The following is a 25,862-nucleotide window of genomic DNA, read 5'->3' on the forward strand; positions in this document are numbered from 1 at the left end:
CCGAGTGGGCCCCGAGATACCTCTCCGTCACACGGAGTGACAAATCCCAGTCTTGATCCATACTAACTCAACTAACACCTTCGGAGACACCTGAAGAGCATCTTTATAGTCACCCAGTTACGTTGCGACGTTTGATACACACAAAGCATTCCTCCGATGTCAGTGAGTTATATGATCTCATGGTCATAGGAATAAATACTTGACACGCAGAAAACAGTAGCAACAAAATGACACGATCAACATGCTACGTCTATTAGTTTGGGTCTAGTCCATCACGTGATTCTCCCAATGACGTGATCCAGTTATCAAGCAACAACACCTTGTTCATAATTAGAAGACACTGACTATCATCGATCAACTGGCTAGCCAACTAGAGGCATGCTAGGGACGGTGTTTTGTCTATGTATCCACACATGTAAATGAGTCTTCATTCAATACAATTATAGCATGGATAATAAACTATTATCTTGATACAGGAATTATAATAATAACTATACATTTATTATTGCCTCTAGGGCATAATTCCAACATGTTGTCGTAGTTTTCTGTTAACGAGGCGTGTTGGTTAACCACCTTAACATCCCAGTTAGTCGAAAATGATCACATTGTTCTCGATTTTCAGTCATGCTTTGACCTTTGATCTACAACTATATGAAATTAATACACCTGTCTTAGGCTCAAGGTAATGTTCAAACTTGGATCGAACCATATGCTCCTTCGGTTGTAAGAGCTTAAACTAACTATTGCATACATCTTGGCTCTAGATTTACGGTTTGTTTTGTAAACAATGAAGAAAAGGCGCACATAGAGCTTGATTTGTTAAGCTTCTTTCTCCTCTTAAGGAGTTCTAGGGGTCCCCAGTGGGAAAGTATTCAACCTTGAACTCACGTTGGCCCTTCACGGTGCACTGCGTGAATGGAAGATTCTCCTCCAAATCATTTGACCGACATAGAAATAAATTTTCATGAGAAATAACCTGAAGGTCGGATGTTTTACAATAAATATTCCTCTTTCGTAAGTCCTTTTTCCTTTGGTTTGGAAGTAGTATACATTGTTCAAGAGGGGCTACTATATTTCCAGAAAAATATATCTTATTTGATTGTTTCTATACAAGATTTTGCCCCTTCATGGAGATCATATTTCATTTTAATTAGTTATGGGCTGCATTGCTTAAGTTTCCGTTCAACTAGCTGACCACCATAAAAGAGAATAAAAGAATATTTTGAATTATTAAAAATATATAATATATAAAGTACAGGATTTGGAAAAGAGGACTCACACATGTGGAAATAAAAAGGTGAAGGGACAGAAATGGCAAGGAGAAAAAATTGATTTAACTTCTTTCTTAGATGGGCCGAGCAGGCTAACACAATCGATCAATCCAGCGTTGACCTTTTATTTTTGATTAAAAAACCAACCGTTGGATGGCTTGCTCGCTTGTTCTAAAGTGCAAGCGGAGAAGCCAAGGAGACGACTCCTATGGAAATTTCTGTTTGGCTCAGCTGATGGCCGCTCGTTGGTCAATGCTCCAATTAGGGTCACTTGTGTGCGCACCACAATTTGGTATTGTAGGTCAAATAAAATTTTCATTTTATATACGATCCATAAAACGTTCATGAGTATAAAATATTATTGTGTATATACTGCAAAATGAAGCATTTTATCTTGCTGTGTGCCCAGGCTTTGTCAATATGCTAGCTCCACCACTGCTTCTGCTTCTTCTTCGTTATATTTGTATTTTTTATTTTTCTCTTTTGGTTTTCTGTTCATTTTCCCCTTTTTTGCTTCATATTCTATGAACAAAATTTAAATTCATAAACACTTTCTCAAAACAATGAAATTTTGAACATTTATAAAAAAAATTATCCCCTGCTATTTTTCCAAATTTGTACAACTTTTCAAATACAAGAGCCTTTTTCAATTTCACGGAGTATTTTTGAATTCATGAAGTTCTCTTCAATTCCGGGAAAAATGTCAAATTTGTGAATTTTTCTTCAAATCTAAGAACTTTTTAGTTGCCTGGTTATGTTTTGAAATTCATGAACATTTATAGAAGTTTAAAAAATAGTTAGATTCAATGTTTTCCTCCAAGAGTCAACAGTCATCTGATCATCGGTCAAAAATTGAGTAACCAATCAATCAGTCTTTGAAAGGGTTCATCAATTTTGAATAAAGTTCATCAATTCAAAAAAAAAGTTCACTGAAATTGAAGACAATGTTCATCCAATTTTGTAAAAGTTCATTAAATTTTTAAAAGTTAATATAAATTCAAAAAATGAAGTATATTTCAAAAAGGTTCATTGAACTAAAAATACAATCATAAATCTTAAAAGAAATTATCAATTTTGATAGAAATACATCCATTTTTAAAAATATGTTTCAAAAATGTTCATCGATATTCAAAAAAGTTATACAATTGTAAAATCTTAGAATAAATTAAACTATTTTCAGATAAAAGTTCATTAACCTTTAAAAACAATCGTTGAAATTTAAAAGAAAGTTCATCGATATTTCAAAAAGTTAATACAATTTAAAAATAAATCAACGGGTGCATATATAGGCGGGCCCATTTACGAACTTCGCAGGCGTCAGTTAACAAAAATTGCATGTTAACTGACGTCTGTAGTGCTAAATAGGAAATGCCCAAGAACACGTGAGCACTAGGTTGTGAGATTGGTAGAGCAACCTTCTGGCGGTTTTGCAAGGTTCCTATTATTCAAAATAAATTGCAAGGTTACTACTGGTGTTTTCATTTCCTCTTATTTTATCTTTTTTTCTTTACGGTCTTATAGTTTTTCTTTTCGTTTTTTTGTACTTTTCATTCCTTTCTGGATTTGGGAAACTTCTTTGGCAGGTTTTTGAATATGAGGACATTTTGAAAATTTGAGGGGAAAATAATTTGAATTCACAAACATTTTTTCTAAAAGTGAACAATTTTTGTAGTCACGCATATTTTTGAATTCAACACAAAAAATTTACAAATACCGAAATATTTTTTGAAAATTCGGGAAAAAATTAAATATGAGAACATTTTTAAAATTCTCCATGGACATCTTCAATTCACAGATACTTTGAAATCCGCAAACACTTTTTAAATATATGAATACCTGCTGAATTTTCGAATTTGTTTTAAATGCATAAATTTTGTTTGAATTCATGGAAATTTCAGATTGCCATACTGTCTAAAATGTAGTGAATATGTTTTACTAATATTAAAATATTTAAAGTAAATAACACTGTGAAAAATTCAAACCAATGCTGGCTCTCTCTCTCGTGCGTTTTTTTACCAACAACCTCATGCGTGTGTCAAGCAAACTCGACCGCCATCAGTATATTTTGTTGGGGGAAGGGGGTTGGGGCGGGGGAGGGGGCACCAAGCGAGCGACCTAGTTACTCAATCGCCACCACATAGAGTGTGCATCACTATGCTATGGCCACGTACTCTAGGGTTTGACTGACGCGGTGGCTTTTCCTTGCAACAAGCAATACATATGACCCCATCCTCTATCGCACCGGCGTCCTATACACACGGGTTATCGCACATTTTCTTGTGCAGGCCCAATCGATGAACTACACGTATGCCTCTTGGCCCAACTAATTAATGAATTAATGATTTTCGTGCTTCTTCTTGTGAGTTGGTTAACTAGTCCCCTCGTCCTGAACTCTTGATGCTCTCTCCAATTTCAGGTTCCAAGGAATCTTATGCTCTCGAATGCTCAGCGAAACATGTGGCAACACAAGAGAAGGTACTCCGATCAACATGAACTCCACATGCATTACCCATATGCATCTGCTAGCCAGTTTCCCTAAAACGATGTCACCCCAAACTTCATGCAATATTCTTTATTTGTTTCATGGTCAAGTGCTTAGGGTCATGCACGACACTCATCCAAGCTGTCGACCTCGACACCCACTCTTTGACATTCTCGATCAAATGATTTGCTATGTGCTCCACAGATCATTAGTTCCACATTTTCCTTGGTTTTTGCTGACGAACAAACAAGCCAACATTGTTTTTGAAGAAATTGGTGAAATAAAAAAATTCATGTAATAAAAAATGTTCACAAATTTGAAAAAAAAATCTTTGTACATTAGAAAGTTCGATGAGTTTTTAAAAGGTTCATGAGTTCAATAAAGTTTGTGAATTTGAAAAAATATCACATATGTGATAAATTCATGAATTTGACAAAAATCATGTTTTTAAATATGTTAGCAAATTTAGAAAATAGTTGTCAATTTGAAAAGATAAAACGAAACGTAATGAAAAAGAAAAAATATTTTCCTTTTTTGTATGACTTATATATTTACTTCATATTATTGTCCTATTAACAATTATTCACCATATATTGGTTTGTTTAAGTCAATGTCCAATTCATATTGAATTGTACATTTGGAATATGATCCCTATGGCCTATGTTATTTGAATTGTGATCTAAAATTTGAAAATTCAGCAAGGGTCATGCGCAAATTTACAATCCATCCCAAATTCTCCTAAGTTCAAAAAAAGTTGAAATTTACCCAAACTTTTGTATGCATGAATGAAGTGCACAATTGTCAAAAAAGTTTCCATTCTCTTATAAACTGCAGATCATTACATTCTCAAAGTCTCCCATGCTTTATGTCAAAACTGCAAAAGATCAAACTCACATATGGTAGACTAGTCTCATAGGTAAACCAAACCCACATTATCCTGAGAGTTAAAGAGTCCCCCATCCTACTAGGTGATAAGTTAAGATGTGTTTGCACATTGGATGTCTTTTGAGGGTTGCATCTTGTCGGCGTTTGACGTCAGGGTGACATTGGCAACCGTAGACGTTCCAATAGTGTTAGCCCATCATCAGGTAGGAGTCGTCTTATTTTCTAGACACATGTGATATTGGACACTTATGTATGTATGTATGTATGTATGTATGTATGTATGATGCTTTTAATTTTCTTCCAGTATTCGGAACATAAAAGGGGGTGTTGATTTTATATTTCTATGTCATGCTCAGTCATCACTCATACAATTCCACCAAAAGCAAGTGTCGATCTTGGCAGAAAGACATGATGCCAAGCACACAATCATTGGCACAAAGTTGGTCTTCAAAACAAGGAAGGTATGAGATGTGGTGCAAAATAAAGCTTGACTTCTTTCCTAAGGCTTCACACGGGTTCAAAGTCTGAACTTTAATTTTGATATAAGCAATCGTAGCTAGACAATAGGCTTCTAGGATCTTGCTTCATTGTGTCAGCTATCATAAATCAGAAATAATTTGCTACACATGGTGGTAGCTACACATGCCCCCAATTTTTATCTACAATTAATTTGATAAATTATTTTGAAATATGAAAAATTACTCTAAAGTGAAAATATCATGGTTTTGTACCAGCCAGGCAAGCAAACATGCAATTATGCCAAAAAGGCAAGGAAAAAAGACTGAGAGAAGTGAGAAACGCCCCTTCTACACAACAAAAAGATAATTGTGTCAAAAGGTAAAAAAAAGACTAATAAAAGTGAGAAAAGGTCATCCATATACAAAACAAATGCACTTGTGTCAATGCCATTGAAACCCGACACCTCGTATTTCAAAAATGGCACGTATACCAAAGGGTGTGTAGCTACCACCATGCATAGGAAATCGCCTCTTTATCATAAATAGCACATTACACATACACTGAATGCATATAAATGCAAACTTGTTTATGTTGAACAATATGCCATTTTTCATGACTAGCAAGATCCTAATCATGTTTTAAACTTGACTTCACACCAAGAGCGCCTTTAGTAGTTTCTAGTCCCAAAAGTTTTCAAGAATGGTAGGATTGACCACACAACAAATTAATCAATTTCAACTTTTACATGTATATGTTTTCCTTCATATGGAATTCATGTTGATAGGTACCATAAATTGTGAATCTTATTATGGTTCAATATCGCCTACACACTTCGATTTCAGATAAAAAGATATATATCTAGACATTGTTGGGTGTAGGGGTTGGCATTTGTTGAATTGTGCACCCTCTCCCTTCTCAAATAGAAATGTGCATATCTCGCGCCCTAAAGCACTTGTAGAATTCGGTAGTCATATTTACTCCCTCCTAACACCGTAGGTCATAAAAGGTGTTAGTAAAAATATTAAAATACAAAGTACAGAAATCGAACAAACAAAATTTAAAGTAGCAACCTTGAGTGACACTATTGGTTTGTAACCAAGTTGTTCAACAGCATTGTTGCAGTTGAATGTTCTATTGAGAGTCACATACTTAATTCTTGTGGATGTTAGCATGTGAGGCTGACGCATTCCATAGTGAGATAATATATTATTGTAGCTCCAGTCTACCAGAAATGTTATCGGCTTCAGAAGACATAAAGGGATTCTTAGTCTGAAATGGCTGCAAAATGGTGCCATTAGTTAGTAATATGATATATTATTACTCCTATTAGACGAAATATACCATTTTCCTAACAAAAATATATCTTATTAGTGTAACATTATGTTGCTCGATAGCTTAATACATATACACTATAATTAAAGATAACAATCAAGAAATGTGACTATTTACTTTACAAAATTCAAGACCACATGTACATGTAGCTATAGACATGTACTATGTTCTACAACCAATCCACAACATATAAAATGTCCTTAAGTCTCAGTTGTTTTGAATAAGTACAAAAATGTTGTTTGCGCGTGAAAATGTAGGAACGTGTGATGTTGGTGGCATACGATGATCACTTTATTTTCTTTCATGACCAGTAGACATAGTTCAAAAACATAATATTCTACATGCATGTATCTGCATGTTAAAGTGACTTAGATATATTGTGGATAAAAGAGGTTAAGATGTGAACTATGGAAGTGATATAGTAAGATCTACAAGGGAATAGGGAATTATCACCTTTTGTATCCAAGTTCTTCCAAAACCATGTAAAGAAAGTCCCACATATTCACTGGCTCCATATTAGTTATAAAGTAGGCCTATAAAAAATTGAATGTCATGAGTATAATAAGGTGAATCACATTTTTCCTACTCAGTGATAAATACACATACTTTGCCTCCACTTCTCTTTGCATTGTCTTCCGTAGAAAGAGTTTTCTCGACACATATATGAGCATGCACCACATTCTCAACATATACAAAATCATCACAATTCTTGCCATCACCAATAATGATCTGCAACAATAAATAGTAGGTCAGGTGCTTCAAACTAGAGTACAACTATATAAATCCAGTTGTATCTAAAGTTCTCTTTTGAAAAACTAGATGAATTTAGATAATATTCATGTGTGTGTGTGTGTGTGTGTGTGCACGTGTGTGTGTGTGTGTGTGCACGTGTGTGTGTGTGTGCACGTGTGTGTGTGTGTGTTTAAATGAAAAAAAAAATGTGTCTTTAAATGAAGACAAACTTCACATGACAAGTGTGTATCCTATTATTGAGGCACCCTCCGTGGTTGTACCCATCTGTAGTGACATTGCCAAAAATGCCGAATAGGTTTAGTAGTGTGACCCGGATCTACTACGCCTTGAGACATGTCTTCACCACCATGTATCCATGGGTTGGTAATCATGTTGGTTCCACTGGAGCGGTCATAGGGGTGCATACTCAGGGGATTTCCTGCAATGGATGAAGATGACTACGTTTGGTATTACTAGGAAGACAGACGAGGGTGTGTCTAAGCTTGTATGTGTGGTTGACAACTTTGATGGCCAGCTAATTTTTAGTTGGCTATGGTTCAAGCCTAGTTAGCATGGAAGACTGCTAATTGTCTTAGTTCAACCAGTTTTCCTCGAATTAACACATTTTGATAATGTTTTATGGCCCTTTTATGTGTAAATAAGTCTAATTCCATTCCATGTTCTTGGAAGAAGCACGATGTATGTTATGATTCTACTACATCCTACCTCGGTGTGTGAGGTTGATAATTTTTACAACAATATTCACGAGGAAGCAATAAATAAGGGTTGCATGTTGTAAACTTATCCAAAACATTCCATATATTAACAGAGGTAGGAAACCAAGATTACTGAAAATATCTAGTTTAGAACTATCTTTTGGCGATCTTATCATATTATCAGCAATATAGATGTACTTACCATAATTCCTCCGTAAGAAACTAAAGTTGGCACTAGCGTGTCACCGGGACCAAAGATGCTGCCAGGACGTATACAACAAGTGAGAAGCTCATCTATTCCATTGGCTCTCATCACCAGTTTTTCGGCTTCTGCCTTGGTTTGTGTGTATGCATCAGGAAACTGATAACCAAAAAGCCGCGAGGTTAGCCATACGTACTGTGCCATTTGTATAAAGAGAAGGAAGGAAAATATGCTATGGAGAAGCTAATTTGAAACTAGAATTAGTGATATATACTACTTTCAAAATAAGTGACTCAAAAATGACTCAACTTTACGCATAGTGCAAAGTTCAGTCATTTTTGAGTCACTTATTTTAGGATGAAGGGAGTATAATGCTAGTTAAAGACGACCTAGTGGAGGGAGTGACGAGCAAGCAACTAAATTTTAATTGATTTATTCAATTAGGTGGGCAACCTTATCTGGATATGGTGTTGACTCATCTGCATCAAAGAGGCCATGAACTCCATCGAATACAACTCCACTGGAACTAGTGTATATGAGTGTCTTAACCTTGCATGTGTTACAAGCCTCGATGACATTCTTTGTCCCTGTGCTCGAGATAACAGGAAAAATGATATTTATTTTATGAATACTTAACTTGAATCTACCTGCTGGTTGATGTTCAAAAGATTAACTAAGATGGCGTACCCTCGACGTTGACCTTGTAATGGAGCTGGAAGTTGTTATTGATCTGATTCGCGGCAGCAGTGTGGAAAACAGTTTCTACCCCTTCCAAAGCTGTAGTGCACAAGGCATGAATGTACAATAACTCTTGTGGTTAAAACTTAAGCAAGATCTTCTTCTAGTCAAGAATCAGAGATCAATGATTTAAATTGCTAGCTATAGTTACGATATCGATTTTTGGAGGATAAAAAACGAAGCTATGTCACTTTTTGCCGCTATCCTAGCTATAGTCACTATAGCGCCAAATAGCTGCGCTATCGGGCATAGCTCGCGACCAACTATTAACTTATAAGTGTACAAACGCCACAAATAACGTATAATAATTTATACATGTGGATTTATTTCAATATGATCACATATATATAACTAAATAGGATGAGAAGATAAAAATCGTAATGACGTAGCAGACAATTGTTTTCGGGAGGCTGTTTTCTATTGGAGCTTCGGCTGTCATCCAATGCCATATTCTCCGAAGATTGAGGAACAAGAGAAGATCCATTAAAAGAGGTCCTCTGCTGAGAGAAAATCAAAACAGTAACATCAAATCATAAACTACAGGAAAGTTGTCTCTTTATTATAGGGATTTACCCATAAGGGAGATGCACACAGGAACAGAACAAACTTCATATATATACCTTTTTTACCCAATCAAGAAACAAGATCGGACGTGATTCCGGTTCGTCTCCATTTTAGTGACACTCTCTGTCGAGCAAGGTAGCCTATAAGTCATCAAAGGGTTTGCTTGAATAATGTGTAACCATTACACATTTGGAAGTTTCCCACGGTAATCTAATATCTTTTAAAGAAAATGACGTGAGAACCCTTAAGGTTTTTGGATCATATTCTTCTCCATTTCCTTTTCGGATGCATCGCCGGCACCATCCGTATTCCAAAGGATGCGGCAATTTTGAGGGCCAGATTTCTCCATTAGCTCCGCTAGGATTGATGATTTCTCAATATAAATTATCTCTACTAGTGTCATAAGCTTCTCTTGGGATAACGCCGAGGTTTTCCTAGTGGCATCAAGATGCACCAAATTGAAATAGATTTTATCTTTGCAAAGAGGTACATGAATGGTAGGAGATGCATCCATATCCATGATTGGAGATAAATCCATTGGTGGATTCTGGCGACTTCCACTAACACTCAGGATGAGGAAACTAGGGCCCTGTTTGGAACCACAATAGGTTATGATAATCTGGATTATGAAGGTAGATTATATAATCTGGTTTATAAAAATAATACAGGTGGACATGTTTGGAGGCCAGATTATATAAACTAATCCAGGTTTTACATTGCATAATGACCTGTTTGCCCTTTGTTTTTTTTTAAGAGGAGGGTGGTGGTGGTAGGAATGTAATTATCTCCAACTTTACAAGGATAATGGGTCATTAGCAATCCATAATCTGATTTTAGCTGGTGTAGAGTAGATTATGAGTTTTTAATAATCTGTCCATCTAGTTTTTATAATCTACACCATAATCTGTCATGTTTGAAGACATAACAGATTATAAAAACTGGATTATATAATCTGGGTGGTTCCAAACATGGCCTAGGAAATAAAAGAAATCATCTACCAATATGTTGATTAGTTAAATTACTCTTTAGTACTCACTTGTTGAATGCCTTTTCGTTAGACATTTTTGCCCTTGGTAGAGATAGAATCGGAATCAATATTGTCTATCCCGCTGAACAGACTATTTACCCTTGGTTGGAGAAGGCCACATGACCTAGATCACATTTAATCATTTCCTATGCTACCTAAACAAGGAATTGGATAGATTCGCTTTTGTCTATAGCATATCTTAGCTTTTTTTTTTATGTTTGCTTCTAACTTGTTACGATATAGGAGTACGTAGAAAGCTATCAACGTATATGCTAAAAAAAAGCTATCGACGTGTGGAGATTGCACATCCGAAGAAAGCTCCAGATCTGTTTTTCAGGGGGAGGCGATTTCACATCTACGACTCACATATGATTCTACTCCTTCCGTCTCAGTTTATAAGTCTGTCACATATATCTAGGTCGTCAATTTGACAAACTTAATGAGAGACATGTATAACAAAAAAAATATCATTAGAAATTTTAGATGTTCTATTTTCTAATGATATATTTTTATGTTAAACAATATATTTTATATAAATCAAATTAACGATCTAGATACACATACATGCCTTCTAAACTGTGACAGAGGAAGTACCATTCTACCACTTCACTTCAATTTCAGGTAGTATTTTAGAAGGCCAAGATCGCTCATCTGAAACAAATCCTACATCTGCTTCTTGAACTGCCTAAAGGCATCGTTACAGGTACCGGAGATGGTCAGATCATCAACATAGACTCCAACGAGCAGGAAGTGGTTATCTTTCCCGCGTCGACACAGTGCATGATCCAGTTCACAGCGCTCCAAAATACGCTCCGTACGTCCATACTCTTCATAAGCCTGCGGGCCATCTCCACCATCCGCTGGTTTCACCGCTCGACGACACCGTTTTGTTGCGGTGAGTACGGCGCCGTCGTGTGCCTTAGTATGCCCAGCTCCTCCCAGTAAGCGGTGAACATATTCGAGTTGAATTCGTCGCCACGGTCATTTCGGAACGCCGTGAGCTTGCCCCGCTCTGCATCTCCACAGTTGCCTTGATTTTCCTTAAGAATCTCAACGCTTCTTCCTTGGCCCTGAGCACTAGCTTCCACCAACATGTATCTACGATGATCATCGACAATGAGCGGGAAGTACTTGTTACCTCCCAATGTTTCCGGCGAGATAGGGCCACACAGGTCGCCATAGACGAGATCAAGCACATGCTCCGTGCGGTACGCCGATGCGTGGGGGAACGGCGTGTGATGCGTTTTTCCAATGGTGCAGCCCTCGCAGAACTGCTCGACGTGCTGGATCGCCAGCATTCCACGCAGCATTGCCTTCACACTCAGATCGTGCAGTCCTCGAAAGTGAATATGCCCAAAGTGTGCATGACAACGCCAAGCCGTGTCGACGCCGCCTGCCAGGACACACACGGGCGCGGCCAGGTTCAGTGACATGGCGTAGAGGTGATTTCCCGTCCGCTTTACTTGTGCAGCATCCGCTGTCTGTCATAGAGGCAGAGCGCGCAGCCCTCGATCACAGACTTGCAACCATGCTCGTCGAGCTGGCCAAGGCCGACGATGCTTGTTTTCATCTGGGGTATGTGGTAGAGGTCCGAGAGCGTGTCGTGCTCACCCTCCTTGCACGAGAACATCACCACGTTGAGTCCGCGGATTTGCACCACAGACCCATCACCGAAGCGCATCGTGCCACGCACGGACTCGTCCAGCTGTGCGAGCATGTCGCGGCGCCCCGTTATTTGATTGCTGGCACCTGGGTCAAGGTACCAGCCACATGATGCGCGCCTCGTTCAAGAAGATCTCCTCGGGCACCGGCCGTTGTGCAGTCGCGGCGAGCAGGAGACCAGGTTGCTCTACACCGACCTTCGCCACGTTCGCGTGTTGCTCCTACTGCTCACGGTCCCTTGCTTTCTTGGAGCGCTTCTTTGCCCAGTGGCCTGTGATGCCGCGGTAGCGAGAGTCGCCCTTTTGTTTGGGTGCCACCGTACCGCTGCTGCCCCGCGTGTGCCTTGGCCATGGCCACCGCTGCCTTGCTGCCCTTTCAGCTTTCCGTTGCCCTTTCCCATTTTCTGTTTAACTTGGCTGCTGATTGCTTGACCAAAATGGTCCTTAAGGCACAGGAGAATGGTCTTTTTACAGGTTTGGCGTCTGATTTGGTAGAACACGGGGTTGCCATCTTGCAGTATGTAGATGACACCATCCTTTGTTTTGAAGATAATCCTAGGGAAGTGTTAAACATCAAGCTTTTGCTGTATCTTTTTGAAATCATGTCGGGCTTGAAGATTAATTTTCTAAAAAGTGATATTTTTTCAGTTGGGGCTGATGATGATACTGTGAGAAAATATGTTGAGATGTTTAATTGCGAAATTGGAAATTTTCCTATCAAATACCTGGGTGTCCCTGTCAGCTACGCTGGCCTCAAGGGCAGTGATTGGATGTTTGTAGATGATAAGTTTGTCAACCATGGTGAATCCTGGATAAGTGAGACTTTATCTAGTGGGGGCAGGCTTATCAAAGTTAATGCAGTGTTATCACATATTCCCTCGTATTATATGTCTATGTTTTTGATTAATAAGTCAACCTTGGAGAGATGGGATAAACCTAGGAGAAAGTTCTTTTGGCATCGAAATGGCAAGAAGAGAGGGTATCATATGGTGAAATGGGGAAGAGTTTGTAGATCTAAAGGGAAAGGAGGGCTTGGAGTCAAGGACTTGAGAAAGCAGAACATCAGTCTATTGACCAAATGGTGGTGGAAATTAGATAAAAAGAAAGGATTGTGGCAGGACATTGTGAGGGCCAAGTATTTTTAAAAATCATCTGATGCGTTAGTTAAACAGAGAGCCAGTGATTCCCCCTGCTGGAAAGCGTTTCTGAAAGTGAAAGATTACTATATGGCTGGTAGAGGTATTCAGGTTAACAAGGGCAATATTGCTAGTCTTTGGTTTGGTGATCTGGGTGATAATTTCATTCTGAAAGATAAATTTCCTGATCTATTTGAGATTTGTATAGATCAGAATAATACGGTAGACAAAGTTGACTCTATGAATCCTTGTTCTTCCTTTCGAAGAAGGCTTACCAATGATATGCTCATGGAATGGAATGAGCTTAAAGATTATGTTGTGAAGAAGATGGATAGAGAAAAAGATGATGAAATCTACTGGAAACTTGATAGTTCTCAGGAATACACTACTAGATCTATGTATCGCTGGCTAGAGAGAAATTTGGCTGGCTCTAACTATAAATGGATATGGGGGACAAAAATACCTTTGAAAATCTAGATCTTTATGTGGAAATTGTGCCAAGAAGCCATTCTAACTAGAGACAAATTGAAAAAAAGACACTGGAGGGGGACCCAACATGTTCATTTTGTGATCAGCTGGAGTCTGCCCAGCACTTGATGTTTCTTTGCCCTGTTGCTAGAGTAGTTTGGAGGACGGTGGGCTCAATGTTGGGTACTGAGTGTGGACCTAACTCTATGTGGCAATATTATGCATGGATGAATGCATTCTTGCCTGCGTGTAATGATGTTTATACTATTGGCCTTGTTGCGATATGCTGGGCGATATGGCTGGCGCGCAACCGTGCTACCTTTGAAAAAAAATGGATTAATAGTCCTTTCGAAATTGTTTTCATAGCATGTGCTTTTATATTATATTGGGCAGGTCTGCAGAAGTCGAAAATGGCTGAGGTGATTAAAAAAGGTGCTGAGATGCTGAAAGAAAATACATCGCAATTGTTGCTGCTCTGTGGACCTCCAATGCCAGAATCCAGCGAGCAGGGTAAGGGAGACGACAAATGGGATGAGTGGTGAACTGCTGGGCTGTGGATCAAGCTGGTGGAGAATGCACTGATGTTGGTGTTCCATTTGGTCTTTTGTTGTTTATGTTTTACTGGCCCTGTGTGGTCTATTGTAGTACTGGTGACTTCTGGTCTTGTTTGTGGTAGAACGGAACTGACTGTGATACTTGGTGGTGGTTTTTCTTTCCTAGTCTCTGGTAGGTTTGGGTGATACTAGGTTTTCGCTCCATAATCTTGTGTTCCTGTTTCCTGATGACAGGCGTAGACGGTGGGTTTTCTGGTATTGCCCTGAACTCGCTTCTCCCTCTTTCCCTTGTTCTTGTTCTGACTCGGAGAAAAACTATGTATCTCCATTATGCCTTATAATGGAAAGGGGGGGAGCCCGGTTCGAAAAAAAAAACTTTTCGTTGCCGCGGCCGCGGCTGCCGCTTGACGAGCTACCACTCTTGCGTGTAAAGAGAAGCTAGTCGCCTGACGCAGGTGCTTGCTCGTGCTCGTGCTCTTCGACGACCAAAAGAGAAGCTAGTCGCCCGACAAGGGAGAGCTGCTTGGTGTCAGCGAGGGACTCGGTCGCCACCACCATCTCACGGTACGGTCAAGGCACCGTCCGGAGCACTTTGAGGATGGCTTGTGCTCGTCCACGGGATTCTCAAGGGCTTCGAGATCGTCAATGATCATCCTGAGTCGCATCACATATGACTCGATGCCCTTCTCATCCATGTACAACAGGATCTCGTACTCCGTGCGCCGAGACACCGCCGACGTCTGGAATGGGTCGAACACCATCGACGCTTTGATGCCAAATGTTGTTGCAGGAACCGGCTAGCGTGATCGATCGGGAGAGAAAACGAACGAGATAGGCAAGAGTTTTGTGCTGCTAATGTACTGCAGCATTTCTGACGCTATTCTTATTTAACTGAACTCACAACGAGCTTCTGAAAACAAGTAAGAATTGATCACCCTCGTCGAGCTTACATGTCGTACCATCCCACGATGCTCGATCGTGCAGAGCCCTACCCGCTCGCAATAAGGAATGCATGATCCATGCCATTCCATGGCGATTTCTACGACAAACAGAAGACTAGCTAACTATAACTAACTAAAACACTGACTGAACCATACGTGCACATGCACACGCTTACAGTCAGAATTATTCAGAGAAATAAACTTGCTAAATCTGAAACTATGTATGTGAGCAGATTATCCAACATCGTCGACCGCACTCCTCGGCAATTACAACAGCGCACGGAGTTACATGTGCCGGGCCGTCGGATGACTGCCGCCGGTCGTGCTCCACAAGCGTTGTCAGGTCAGCAAAGCCATGCGTAGTTCGGTAGCACGCCGCTGGAAGCGGTGATGACCGAGTTGCCGTCCATGTGGTCTCCCTCATCGGCCACGGGGTGGCGCTGGCCGCTGATCGAAGGGTTCCTCCTCATGATACTCAACAACAGTTAACTCGCGCTCTAGTTTGTCACCATTAGGGCCGTCGGGGTGGGATGGATTGGTGCATTGGATCACCGGGAATTAATCTGGGAGTGGCTCATGGTGCTGACGTTCGCATTACCGACGATACACACATAACATCATGGACGAGGTCGAAGCGGGTTGTAATGGCGGCGGTGGCGGCCTCCGCTGGTCACTACGGTGCGGGCGGTGGCCCTCAACGATCATGACAAAGATATCAAGGGGTGCAATAGCGCATCTGGTTGCTTCTCAATGTATTTGTAGCTAGGCACGACGGTGGTGGTCACGTGTCGCAGTCACTGATGGCGCCTTCAGTAAAGTTTTGGTGCTGATGGGCAAGGGCGCCAGGCTTCTTGCACCGGCACGACCTGGATGCCGCAGCGTGACTCGTGTTGGTATGGAGTGAAAGAGAATTCTGCGCGGAGACATGGGTGTCTAGCTAACGGCCGTGGCGGTGGTCTAAGAGCATCTTCAGCCACGACTTGTAAATTCGGGGCTCTCAAACGTCCGTGGACTCGTTCGGTCAGTGACTGGGCATGTTTCTTATTTATCCGTCTGTGTAGTCACACTTCTCATTTTCTTTCTCATATGTTCGGTCACTTGCACGTGATTAATGAAAAGAAAGAGACAGAAATAAAATAATGAATAAAGAAAAGAAAAAGATGGTGCGGGATGGGTCGCATCCTATGTGGCGGACTGACCGGACGCGTTCGTAAATCCCCATATCTTTTTCATATTTAAGATGAATATTAGGGTTCGCGGACAGTCCGGACATATAAGGACGTCGGTTGGATCACTTTTTTCTTCTCTCTCCTGTCCGGTCCTTGATCGGACGCGTCCGTGGACGTATGAAGGCTCATGTGAGGGTTGGGTTGTAGATGCTCTAAGGTGGAAACACGCCCCACCAATTTGCTAGTGGCTTTTGGTGCACTAAAGGAGGCGACTATGGAACGGACCCCGTCATCAAGATGGTACACTTTATATCCGGAGTAAAAACTTTTGTTCTGGCCTTTATTGCTAGGCTCAGCAACAACACACTTGTGGTGTTATCTTGTTAAAGGCGTTATGTAATTTATGTTTTACAAGTCTTCACCGACTGATCTTTGCAATCAGAATGAAAATCCATTTTCAGAATGTCTCTGATCGGGAGTGATGACCATGACATAACGGGATTTATCCCTGCATGAATGCGTTGATCTGGAATGAGTAAGACTTCACCATATGTGTTTATATTTCTTATCTTGGAAAGGTTTGGCCAGTGGTTGTGTTTGGTATGTACTTTGTTGAATAATTATTAAGACTTGTTATATGTATCGCAATGATGCAGAGCTCAAGAAAAAAAAAACTACCGACTTACATGTTGGAGCCAAGAAAAATATGGACAAAATACCATGGGTACACTTGGTACTTTTATAAAGGAAAAAAAAACATTATTCAAACTCAAGTGTGTTGCACTAAAGGAGGCGACTATGGAACGACCCGTCATCAAGATGCTACGCTTCATGTCCGGAGTAAAAACTTTTGTTCTGGCCTTTATTGGCTAGGCTCAGCAGCAACACACTTGTGGTGTTATCTTGTTAAAGGTGTTATGTAATTTATGTTTTACAAGTCTTCACCGACTGATCTTTGCAATCAGAATGAAAATCCATTTTCAGAATGTCTATGATCGGGAGTAATGACGATGACATAAGGGGATTTCTTTCCTCATTAACACTTTGCCACATACTAAGAAAAATTACCTTGGGATACATTATGTTACAAGTAGTTAAGTTACTCCCAACATGACCAGCTTCAATGATTGAGAAAGCGACCCATGATAAATTAGCATCAACAGGACACCCGCCCGAATTAAATACGGTATTAATTTGTGCGTGCTATAGCACTGAAAGAGAAAGTGAATGATAAATTAGTATTAATAGGACACCGCCACAAACACGGTATATTAATTTGTGTGGGCTATATATAGCATTAATAGGCGCAAAGAAAATCTGCGCCCAATCTGTTTGATCACATACGGACTACTCCTTCCATTCACGAATAAGTGTACTTCTATCTTTTGTCCTATATCAAAGTTTTAAAATTTTAATTAACTTTATAGAAAAGTAGTAACATATATAACATAAACTTGGTAATATTGAAAGCACATTTCAAAACAAATCTAGTGATACTAATTTAGTGCCATAAATGCTGCTACTTTTCAAATAAAAGTGGTCAAAACTACAAACTTTGACTTAGGACAAAAGCTAGAAGTACTCATATTGCGAACGGAGGAATAGATAACAAATTGTGCAATTGTGTGTCTAGGTTTTGTCGATCTGACCAAGTGAAAAGAGGCAGAAAGATGAATGTTCTACTAATAAGAAAATTTAATACTCTTTCTAAAAGGGTGTAATGGGGATTGTAATTGCCTCTAGACATCAATTTAACAAGTAACCAAATAATTGATATGTGTCATCAAAATATATCATTATATTTATACATGGATGAAGGTTCTAAACACATTTTCTTGTCACATACAGTGTATATTTTGTTAATAAAATTGTTGACCAGAAGCATATGCACGCCCTATACGCCGAAGTAACTGGAATTCAATTCAAATTTTTGCCTAGATTGACATTCGTCACTAAGTACTATATATTTTGCTGAATGACGAACTAGCCTAAATGTTGTAGCTGGGCTAAGACCCACAATAAAAAAATGTGCCATATTTACTAGATAAAAATTGGTCATTACGAAAATGCAAACCGAGCTCGGGCTCCATGGTTTTTTAGAACTTTATCAAAAATCACTAAATAATTGCACATGTTCATATGGATGTATTTTTTATGTCTGTAAAGTTTGCTGATGATATACATTATGGTGAGATCTGGAAAAGACAAATATGTGAGATTCACTATTTAAAAAGGGACACATTTGTCTTTGTGTAGCTCTCATGTTAAATTTTCTCAATGTGAAACTTTATATAACTATATAAAACTTCACCCATTTTTCTTTTCTCGCGCATAGCTTGGAACCCACATACCAAGGAGCATGTCGCGAGTTTTCTTGGACCGTCGTACCTCTGCTTTCATGTGAGTAGCATTTTGAAACCAACATGCTATAAGGCTATAGCCATAATGGGAGTAAGTTAGCTAGGAACATAACAAACCAAGGATAATTTACTTATGTAGCAAATAGTTAATGAAAAGAGAGATGTTTGTGATAACATTATACGTTACCATGACATAACACACTTCAAGGCAAAATGAATGTACATCATAACTAATGAAGATTTGCATGATACTACATATTTGTTGCTACCCACTACGAAAGGTAATACATATAGTCTAGTGTCATATGCATGACACTAGTCTAAGTTACTTTCCATTAAAACTAGCCTAAGTAAGCACATGCCCTGATTGGCCCATGTGACCCAGCTGCCCTGCATGCCACTAACCCGCTCATTTATGTGCACTGACTGCTCCACTAATTGCACTGTGATGCAATGTACCCTCCGTCACGATTTAGAAGACGTGCTTGAAAATTCTCTCGAACCTAGGTGATTATTGATTGGCTGTAAGATGGACTGAAAAATAACATTCACACTACGCATGCATATAAAAATAATACAACGGAACACTAATTACCTGCAAGGAGTAAATGCAATGTGTCCTAAACCTTGTCTATTATGAAAAATACACGTAAATTTAACAGTGTCTTCTAAACCATGACGAAGGAAGTATTGGATAGTAGTACCAGCATTTGCTGTGTGACAAGCCGAAAAATCAGGGGCAAAGTTCAAGAAAAGCGGGGAAAACATAGACGCGAGTAATAAAAACATAGTACATCCATATGAACACGTAGACTTTTTGAGAAAATTTTGAAGCTTTGAAATATTTATTTGAATTTTGAATAAAATGAGCTTCATGGAGCCCGATCTTCAAAATGCCTCACTCGTCGTTACATTCATTGTTAACATGCTATCTTCTCTCTTCTCTCTTAACAAAGTATGGTCATGCATGTCCCCCTCTTCCTTCGTCCAGCAGTACATACGTTTCAACCATTCCTCCTTGCTTAGACCCCCCATCTCTCATCTTCCTATCGATTTTCCTGAAAACTGCCTCAACTAACTATCCACCTATTATTTACTTCAAAAATAAAATTATATTATCTTTGATAAACCAACGGTGTTACAGAAAAGGTGTCCATGAGTGTTTATCAAATACAAAATCCTATCCTCTTAATATGATTAGGTAAATCAAAGGATGTTTTAGTAGAATATTTATATCTTGGCACAACACATGAGCAATTATCGTTCTTAAAATAACGAAATGCAGGCTGCAATGTTTGCCGTGGACACAAACATGATTAGTAGCCTGGCTGTCAGCAAAATGTAATTTTGATAGCATATTATGCATATTTGTTAGTCAAATCAAGGATCTAAAACCTTGCGCCGACTTATAGACTGAACTAGAGGAAGTGCGATTGGTGCAGTTGCCGCACATTTGTATTTTGTAGTTATATGTATTGTCTTATACGAGCAAATAGAATAATGGATTTATAGTCCGTTTACATGACATTTTTCCTATGTAGAGGAAAGAAACATGAAAATAATGATGAAACTGGCTCTCATGCAAGAGCCTAGCTATACGCGTACAGTTAAACAAATGTAATAAAAAGGAATAAAGAGATAAAGAGAAAATAAAAAAACTCTTGTAGTCAACTTTATAACTAACCTGTTGTATGAGTGATTATAAGCGATTATTATATATGATATGGCAATATCGTATGTAGCCAGCAGTTAACCTTATAAGTTATAGCTAACCATGCTCTACAATTGATGTCGCTACCGTACATTTATATACTGTATATATTTAGCAGTTATGTCCACTGTCCCACTGACCCAATATAGTATACACGGCATGCACGTAGTTTTAGATTACCAATTTAGCTAGCTAAGTTTATATTATATGTGATGAAAAATGTATGTTTAAAAACTACGTCTGTTTAAGAATCTAATGATATAATTTTTATGATATATAATGTATATTTTGTTAGTCAAATTAATGATCTAAAACTATACATATGTCTTTTTAGCAAAGTACAATCGAAGTCGCTCACATACACGAGCATACACTCATCCCTATGAACGCATGCACGCATACCCTATACCTATGAGCACCTCCAGAGACTAAGCGGCACATCATCTTGAGATTGACGAAGTCGCCATCGAGCGCCTTCGGACGGAGCGTCTCTCCCCGCTGAAGCACATTGCGGAAGACCTGAAATAAATCCAGGAAAATGCAAGCACGAAACGTCAAGTCGGACTTGAACTCGATGAGCGAGGGATACTAGAGTACTCTAACCATTCAACCACGGGTCGTGTAAACTAAGACAGAGGAGTATATTAATTAGCAGCAGTTACTCCTCAGTTCAACTCCATCGATCAGACTGACTAGCTAGCTGGAGCTAGAAGCTACCCGATCCTGAGAGTGGGTTTTCTACCGGTTTCGATCGGCATCTACCGGGTACTGTGATGTCATACAAATTGGCTGGGGATGTGTGCAGGTACTGCTTCATTATGTAAAACACCATTGGCTAAGACATATACACCATGTTATCTTCTCTCTCTTATTCAATCCAATTAATTCCTTACCCAACCAAGTGACGTGTCGGACAACTAGTAAAGAGCCCCACGACACAGTGACTAATGGGTATGTTTGAAGTAAGAAGGTGGTATTACATCCCACATCCATCCATGTGTTTTCAGTCTGATTACGTAATTTGTATCTATTATATCTTTTAAACAAAAATCCAATTGACAAACTGTTTTAATATTAGTAATCATGATATTTAAATCTTCAAAACAAGATCAATTTGGACACGGTTGATTTTTTTTTCCAATTCAAATTATTTTTTCTTCGATATCGGGTACTATTTTCGAAATCTTGAAATAGAATTATCATATCATTTTGTCAAATTATTTTTCATGGTTGGGCTGAGTTTTCCATACGATTTATTTTCTATGACGGCTATTTTACATGTTTTCATTATTATTTTCATGCACTCTCTTTTGCATATTTCATTATTGTACCATCCGGTATACGCTCTCAATCCATGATATTATATGACATGCATGTCACAAAAGCATGTCCTCAAACTCATATGTGAAAGGAGTTTGTGATGATATAATTTTTATACCATACATCTCATATATTAATAGTTTTACCATTGGTCAAAGGCTACCTCAAAAGGCCTATTAGGCACTATATATGTGGACGGAGGGATACCTAACATATGGACGTGGGCATGATCATGCATGGATCATGCGAGTTTTGACCATGGACAAGATCTGCGCGCATTCTATTTCCATTTTCGGATTTGGTAGCCTTTATCACACTGCCCCAACCACCAAATGCCAACAACTCTGCTCGAGCGGTATAAATACGCTGGCAGCAGTTTTAACATGTCTGCTGTCTAAGTAAGCGCATGCACCTGATTGGCCCATGCAATCCAGCGCTATGTATGTGCACTGACTGCTCCACTAATTGCTCTGCAATGCAATGTACTCATTATATCATCACAAACACCTTTTACATATGAATTCGATGATATGCTTTGTGTGACATGCATGTCATATAATATTATGAATGGAGGGAGTATACTAGATCCCGTTCTTATGTGAAGCTTATTTTCACAAAAGCTTATTTCCACAACATGGCTCAAAAGAACTAGCCCTTAAGAGCATCTCCAAACACACTGGATTATTTTGAGCGGACTGGAGTGGGTCTATCCCCATTTGTCCGTCTGAATCATTTAACCATACAAATAGCACTAAAAATGAAAATAATACATAATATTTATATATCTATATCTATACCTATTAAAACGTGGGATAGGGTTTCTGCCCGTCCGTCATGAGATTACCCCTAAGTTATTAATAATCATCCAAGTACTCAGTGGCTTGAGCCTCACCTCTCCACATGGGAGACTTGGGTTTGAATCCCACCTCTTTTACTTTTCTGCATTTTCTCCAATGTTCGTTGACGTAGGATAAAGTTGACTGGCCCAAGCGTCGGTTAGCTGATGGGCTGCACAATGTTGTAGTTTTTCCCGGCTACTCTGTTTCTAATGTTTGCTTTCTTTTTGATAGATTCAAATGCTTTGAAAAAATCATATCTTTCAAACTTTAACTCCAAATTAAGTATGTTGTATGGAAATTCCTCAGAAAAATGTGTAAATTTGGAGTTACATGTGCCGGGCCGTCGGATGACTGCCGCCGGTCGTGCTCCACAAGCGTTGTCAGGTCAGCAAAGCCATGCGTAGTTCGGTAGCACGCCGCTGGAAGCGGTGATGACCGAGTTGCCGTCCATGTGGTCTCCCTCATCGGCCACGGGGTGGCGCTGGCCGCTGATCGAAGGGTTCCTCCTCATGATACTCAACAACAGTTAACTCGCGCTCTAGTTTTGTCACCATTAGGGCCGTCGGGGAGGGATGGATTGGTGCATTGGATCACCGGGAATTAATCTGGGAGTGGCTCATGGTGCTGACGTTCGCATTACCGACGATACACACATAACATCCATGGACGAGGTCGAAGCGGGTTGTAATGGCGGCGGTGGCGGCCTCCGCTGGTCACTACGGTGCGGGCGGTGGCCCTCAACGATCATGACAAAGAATATCAAGGGGTGCAATAGCGCATCTGGTTGCTTCTCAATGTATTTGTAGCTAGGCACGACGGTGGTGGTCACGTGTCGCAGTCACTGATGGCGCCTTCAGTAAAGTTTTTGGTGCTGATGGGCAAGGGCGCCAGCTTCTTGCACCGGCACGACCTGGATGCCGCAGCGTGACTCGGTGTTGGTATGGAGAGTGAAAGAGAATTCTGCGCGGAGACATGGGTGGTCTAGCTAACGGCCGTGGCGGTGGTCTAAGAGCATCTTCAGCCACGACTTGTAAATTCGGGGCTCTCAAACGTCCGTGGACTCGTTCGGTCAGGTTGACTGGGCATGTTTCTTATTTATCCGTCTGTGTAGTCACACTTCTCATTTTCTTTCTCATATGTTCGGTCACTTGCACGTGATTAATGAAAAGAAAGAGACAGAAATAAAATAATGAATAAAGAAAAGAAAAAGATGGTGCGGATGGGTTCGCATCCTATGTGGCGGACTGACCGGACGCGTTCGTAAATCCCCATATCTTTTTCATATTTAAGATGAATATTAGGGTTCGCGGACAGTCCGGACATATAAGGACGTCGGTTTGGATCACTTTTTTCTTCTCTCTCCTGTCCGGTCCTTGATCGGACGCGTCCGTGGACGTTATGAAGGCTCATGTGAGGGTTGGGTTGTAGATGCTCTAAGGTGGAAACACGCCCCACCAATTTGCTAGTGGCTTTTGGTGCACTAAGGAGGCGACTATGGAACGACCCGTCATCAAGATGGTACACTTTATATCCGGAGTAAAAAACTTTTGTTCTGGCCTTTATTGGCTAGGACTCAGCAACAACACACTTGTGTGTTATCTTGTTAAAGGCGTTATGTAATTTATGTTTTACAAGTCTTCACCGACTGATCTTTGCAATCAGAATGAAAATCCATTTTCAGAATGTCTCTGATCGGGAGTGATGACCATGACATAACGGGGATTTATCCCTGCATGAATGCGTTGATCTGGAATGAGTAAGACTTCACCATATGTGTTTATATTTCTTATCTTGGAAAGGTTTGGCCAGTGGTTGTGTTTGGTATGTACTTTGTTGAATAATTATTAGACTTGTTATATGTATCGCAATGATGCAGAGCTCAAGAAAAAAAAACTACCGACTTACATGTTGGAGCCAAGAAAAATATGGACAAAATACCATGGGTACACTTGGTACTTTTATAAAGGAAAAAAAACATTATTCAAACTCAAGTGTGTTGCACTAAAGGAGGCGACTATGGAACGACCCGTCATCAAGATGCTACGCTTCATGTCCGGAGTAAAAACTTTTGTTCTGGCCTTTATTGGCTAGGCTCAGCAGCAACACACTTGTGGTGTTATCTTGTTAAAGGTGTTATGTAATTTATGTTTTACAAGTCTTCACCGACTGATCTTTGCAATCAGAATGAAAATCCATTTTCAGAATGTCTATGATCGGGAGTAATGACGATGACATAAGGGGATTTATCCCTGCATGAATGCGTTGATCTGGAATGAGTAAGACTTCATCGTATGCGTTTATTATTTCTTATCTTTTAAAGGTTTGTTCAGTGGTTGTGTTTGGTCTGTACTCTATTGAATAATTATCAAGACTTGTTATATGCATTGCAATGATGCGGAGGCCAAAAATGAAACGGAAAAAAACTACCGACTTGCATGTTGAAGCCAAGAAAAAGATGGAAGAAATACCATGTGTACATTTGGTACTTTTTTCATAAAGGAGCAAAAACATTATTCAAACTCAAGTGTGTTTGGAAGCTATGAACTCAGAAAATGTCTGAGTTGGAGATAAAGAAAAATGCAAGGAAGCTAGCAATGCCTTCTGACAAAATAAGATGGCAAAATAATAGAAGTACCTACACTAGAAATATTTTTTAAACATAACAGGAGTACCTTCTGTGAGCTGGGCCAATTGGCAGACGTCGACAGAGATGTAGGCGGCGCGGCCGTCGCGGAGGGCGGCGCCAAGGAGCCCATCATTCTCGGCAGGCTCCATGGCGACGTCGGGGCCGAGGTCGGTGATCCGCACACACCAATCTCCAGAGCGGAGCAACGCCGCCACGAGGTGCCTCGCCATGAATCCCCGGCCGCCGGTCACCGCGCATAGCCGACGTGCTTCCTGGCTGGCCGGTGAAGGATCCATGCATTCGCGCGCTAGCAATGCAAGGAGATCGACGACGAGGAAGGAAATGCTAAAACGGTCGTGCGTTTCTGGCCGTTAGGTGGACAACATTATGCCACGGCCGGCAAATTTAAACATGTGCGACTCTGCATTGCTGTACCAGTGACCTAATCTACTGGAGTATATAGAAATACTCCTACCAAATATGCAAGAGAATTAATTAATGGTAGGTCGATCTGATCCAAGACAGTCGTATGCTGCACCGCACATGGGGCTGCTCACATGCTGGACAAAGTATATCACGCTACCTGAAGAGAAGTATCATCATGTATGTTAACTAGACAATTTTAATAAGTTCATATAATATTCATGTTGTTAAAGTATGGTACTCCCC

General features: G+C 39.9%; 1 protein-coding gene across 1 annotated transcript; it reads right to left on the reverse strand.

The window, feature by feature from the left end:
• Positions 1-5,628: 5,628 nt before the first annotated feature.
• On the reverse strand, positions 5,629-25,611 carry LOC123410821 (3beta-hydroxysteroid-dehydrogenase/decarboxylase-like). The gene is made up of 8 exons (XM_045103762.1): positions 25,240-25,611; positions 8,767-8,856; positions 8,533-8,666; positions 8,080-8,238; positions 7,036-7,158; positions 6,883-6,962; positions 6,168-6,375; positions 5,629-6,081 (listed from the first exon to the last, which is right to left on the reverse strand). The coding sequence occupies exons 1-8, from the start codon at positions 25,487-25,489 to the stop codon at positions 6,013-6,015; spliced, it is 1,113 nt and encodes a 370-aa protein (XP_044959697.1). The 5' UTR covers positions 25,490-25,611; the 3' UTR covers positions 5,629-6,012.
• Between the last annotated feature and the right edge of the window lie 251 nt (positions 25,612-25,862).

The sequence above is a fragment of the Hordeum vulgare genome, chromosome 7H (assembly GCF_904849725.1).
Source record: "Hordeum vulgare subsp. vulgare chromosome 7H, MorexV3_pseudomolecules_assembly, whole genome shotgun sequence".
NCBI lineage: Eukaryota > Viridiplantae > Streptophyta > Magnoliopsida > Poales > Poaceae > Hordeum > Hordeum vulgare.

Bases quoted from the DNA above. Each gene is read 5' to 3' on its own strand.
- LOC123410821 (XM_045103762.1), bottom strand. From the start codon at position 25,489: ATGGATCCTTCACCGGCCAGCCAGGAAGCACGTCGGCTATGCGCGGTG. The intron at 7,159-8,079 runs GTAAGTACATCT...TTATTGTTGCAG, and splicing joins TTTCTTACGGAGGAATTATG to ATCATTATTGGTGATGGCAA. The intron at 6,376-6,882 runs GTGATAATTCCC...ACCATTTTGCAG, and splicing joins GAAGAACTTGGATACAAAAG to CCATTTCAGACTAAGAATCC.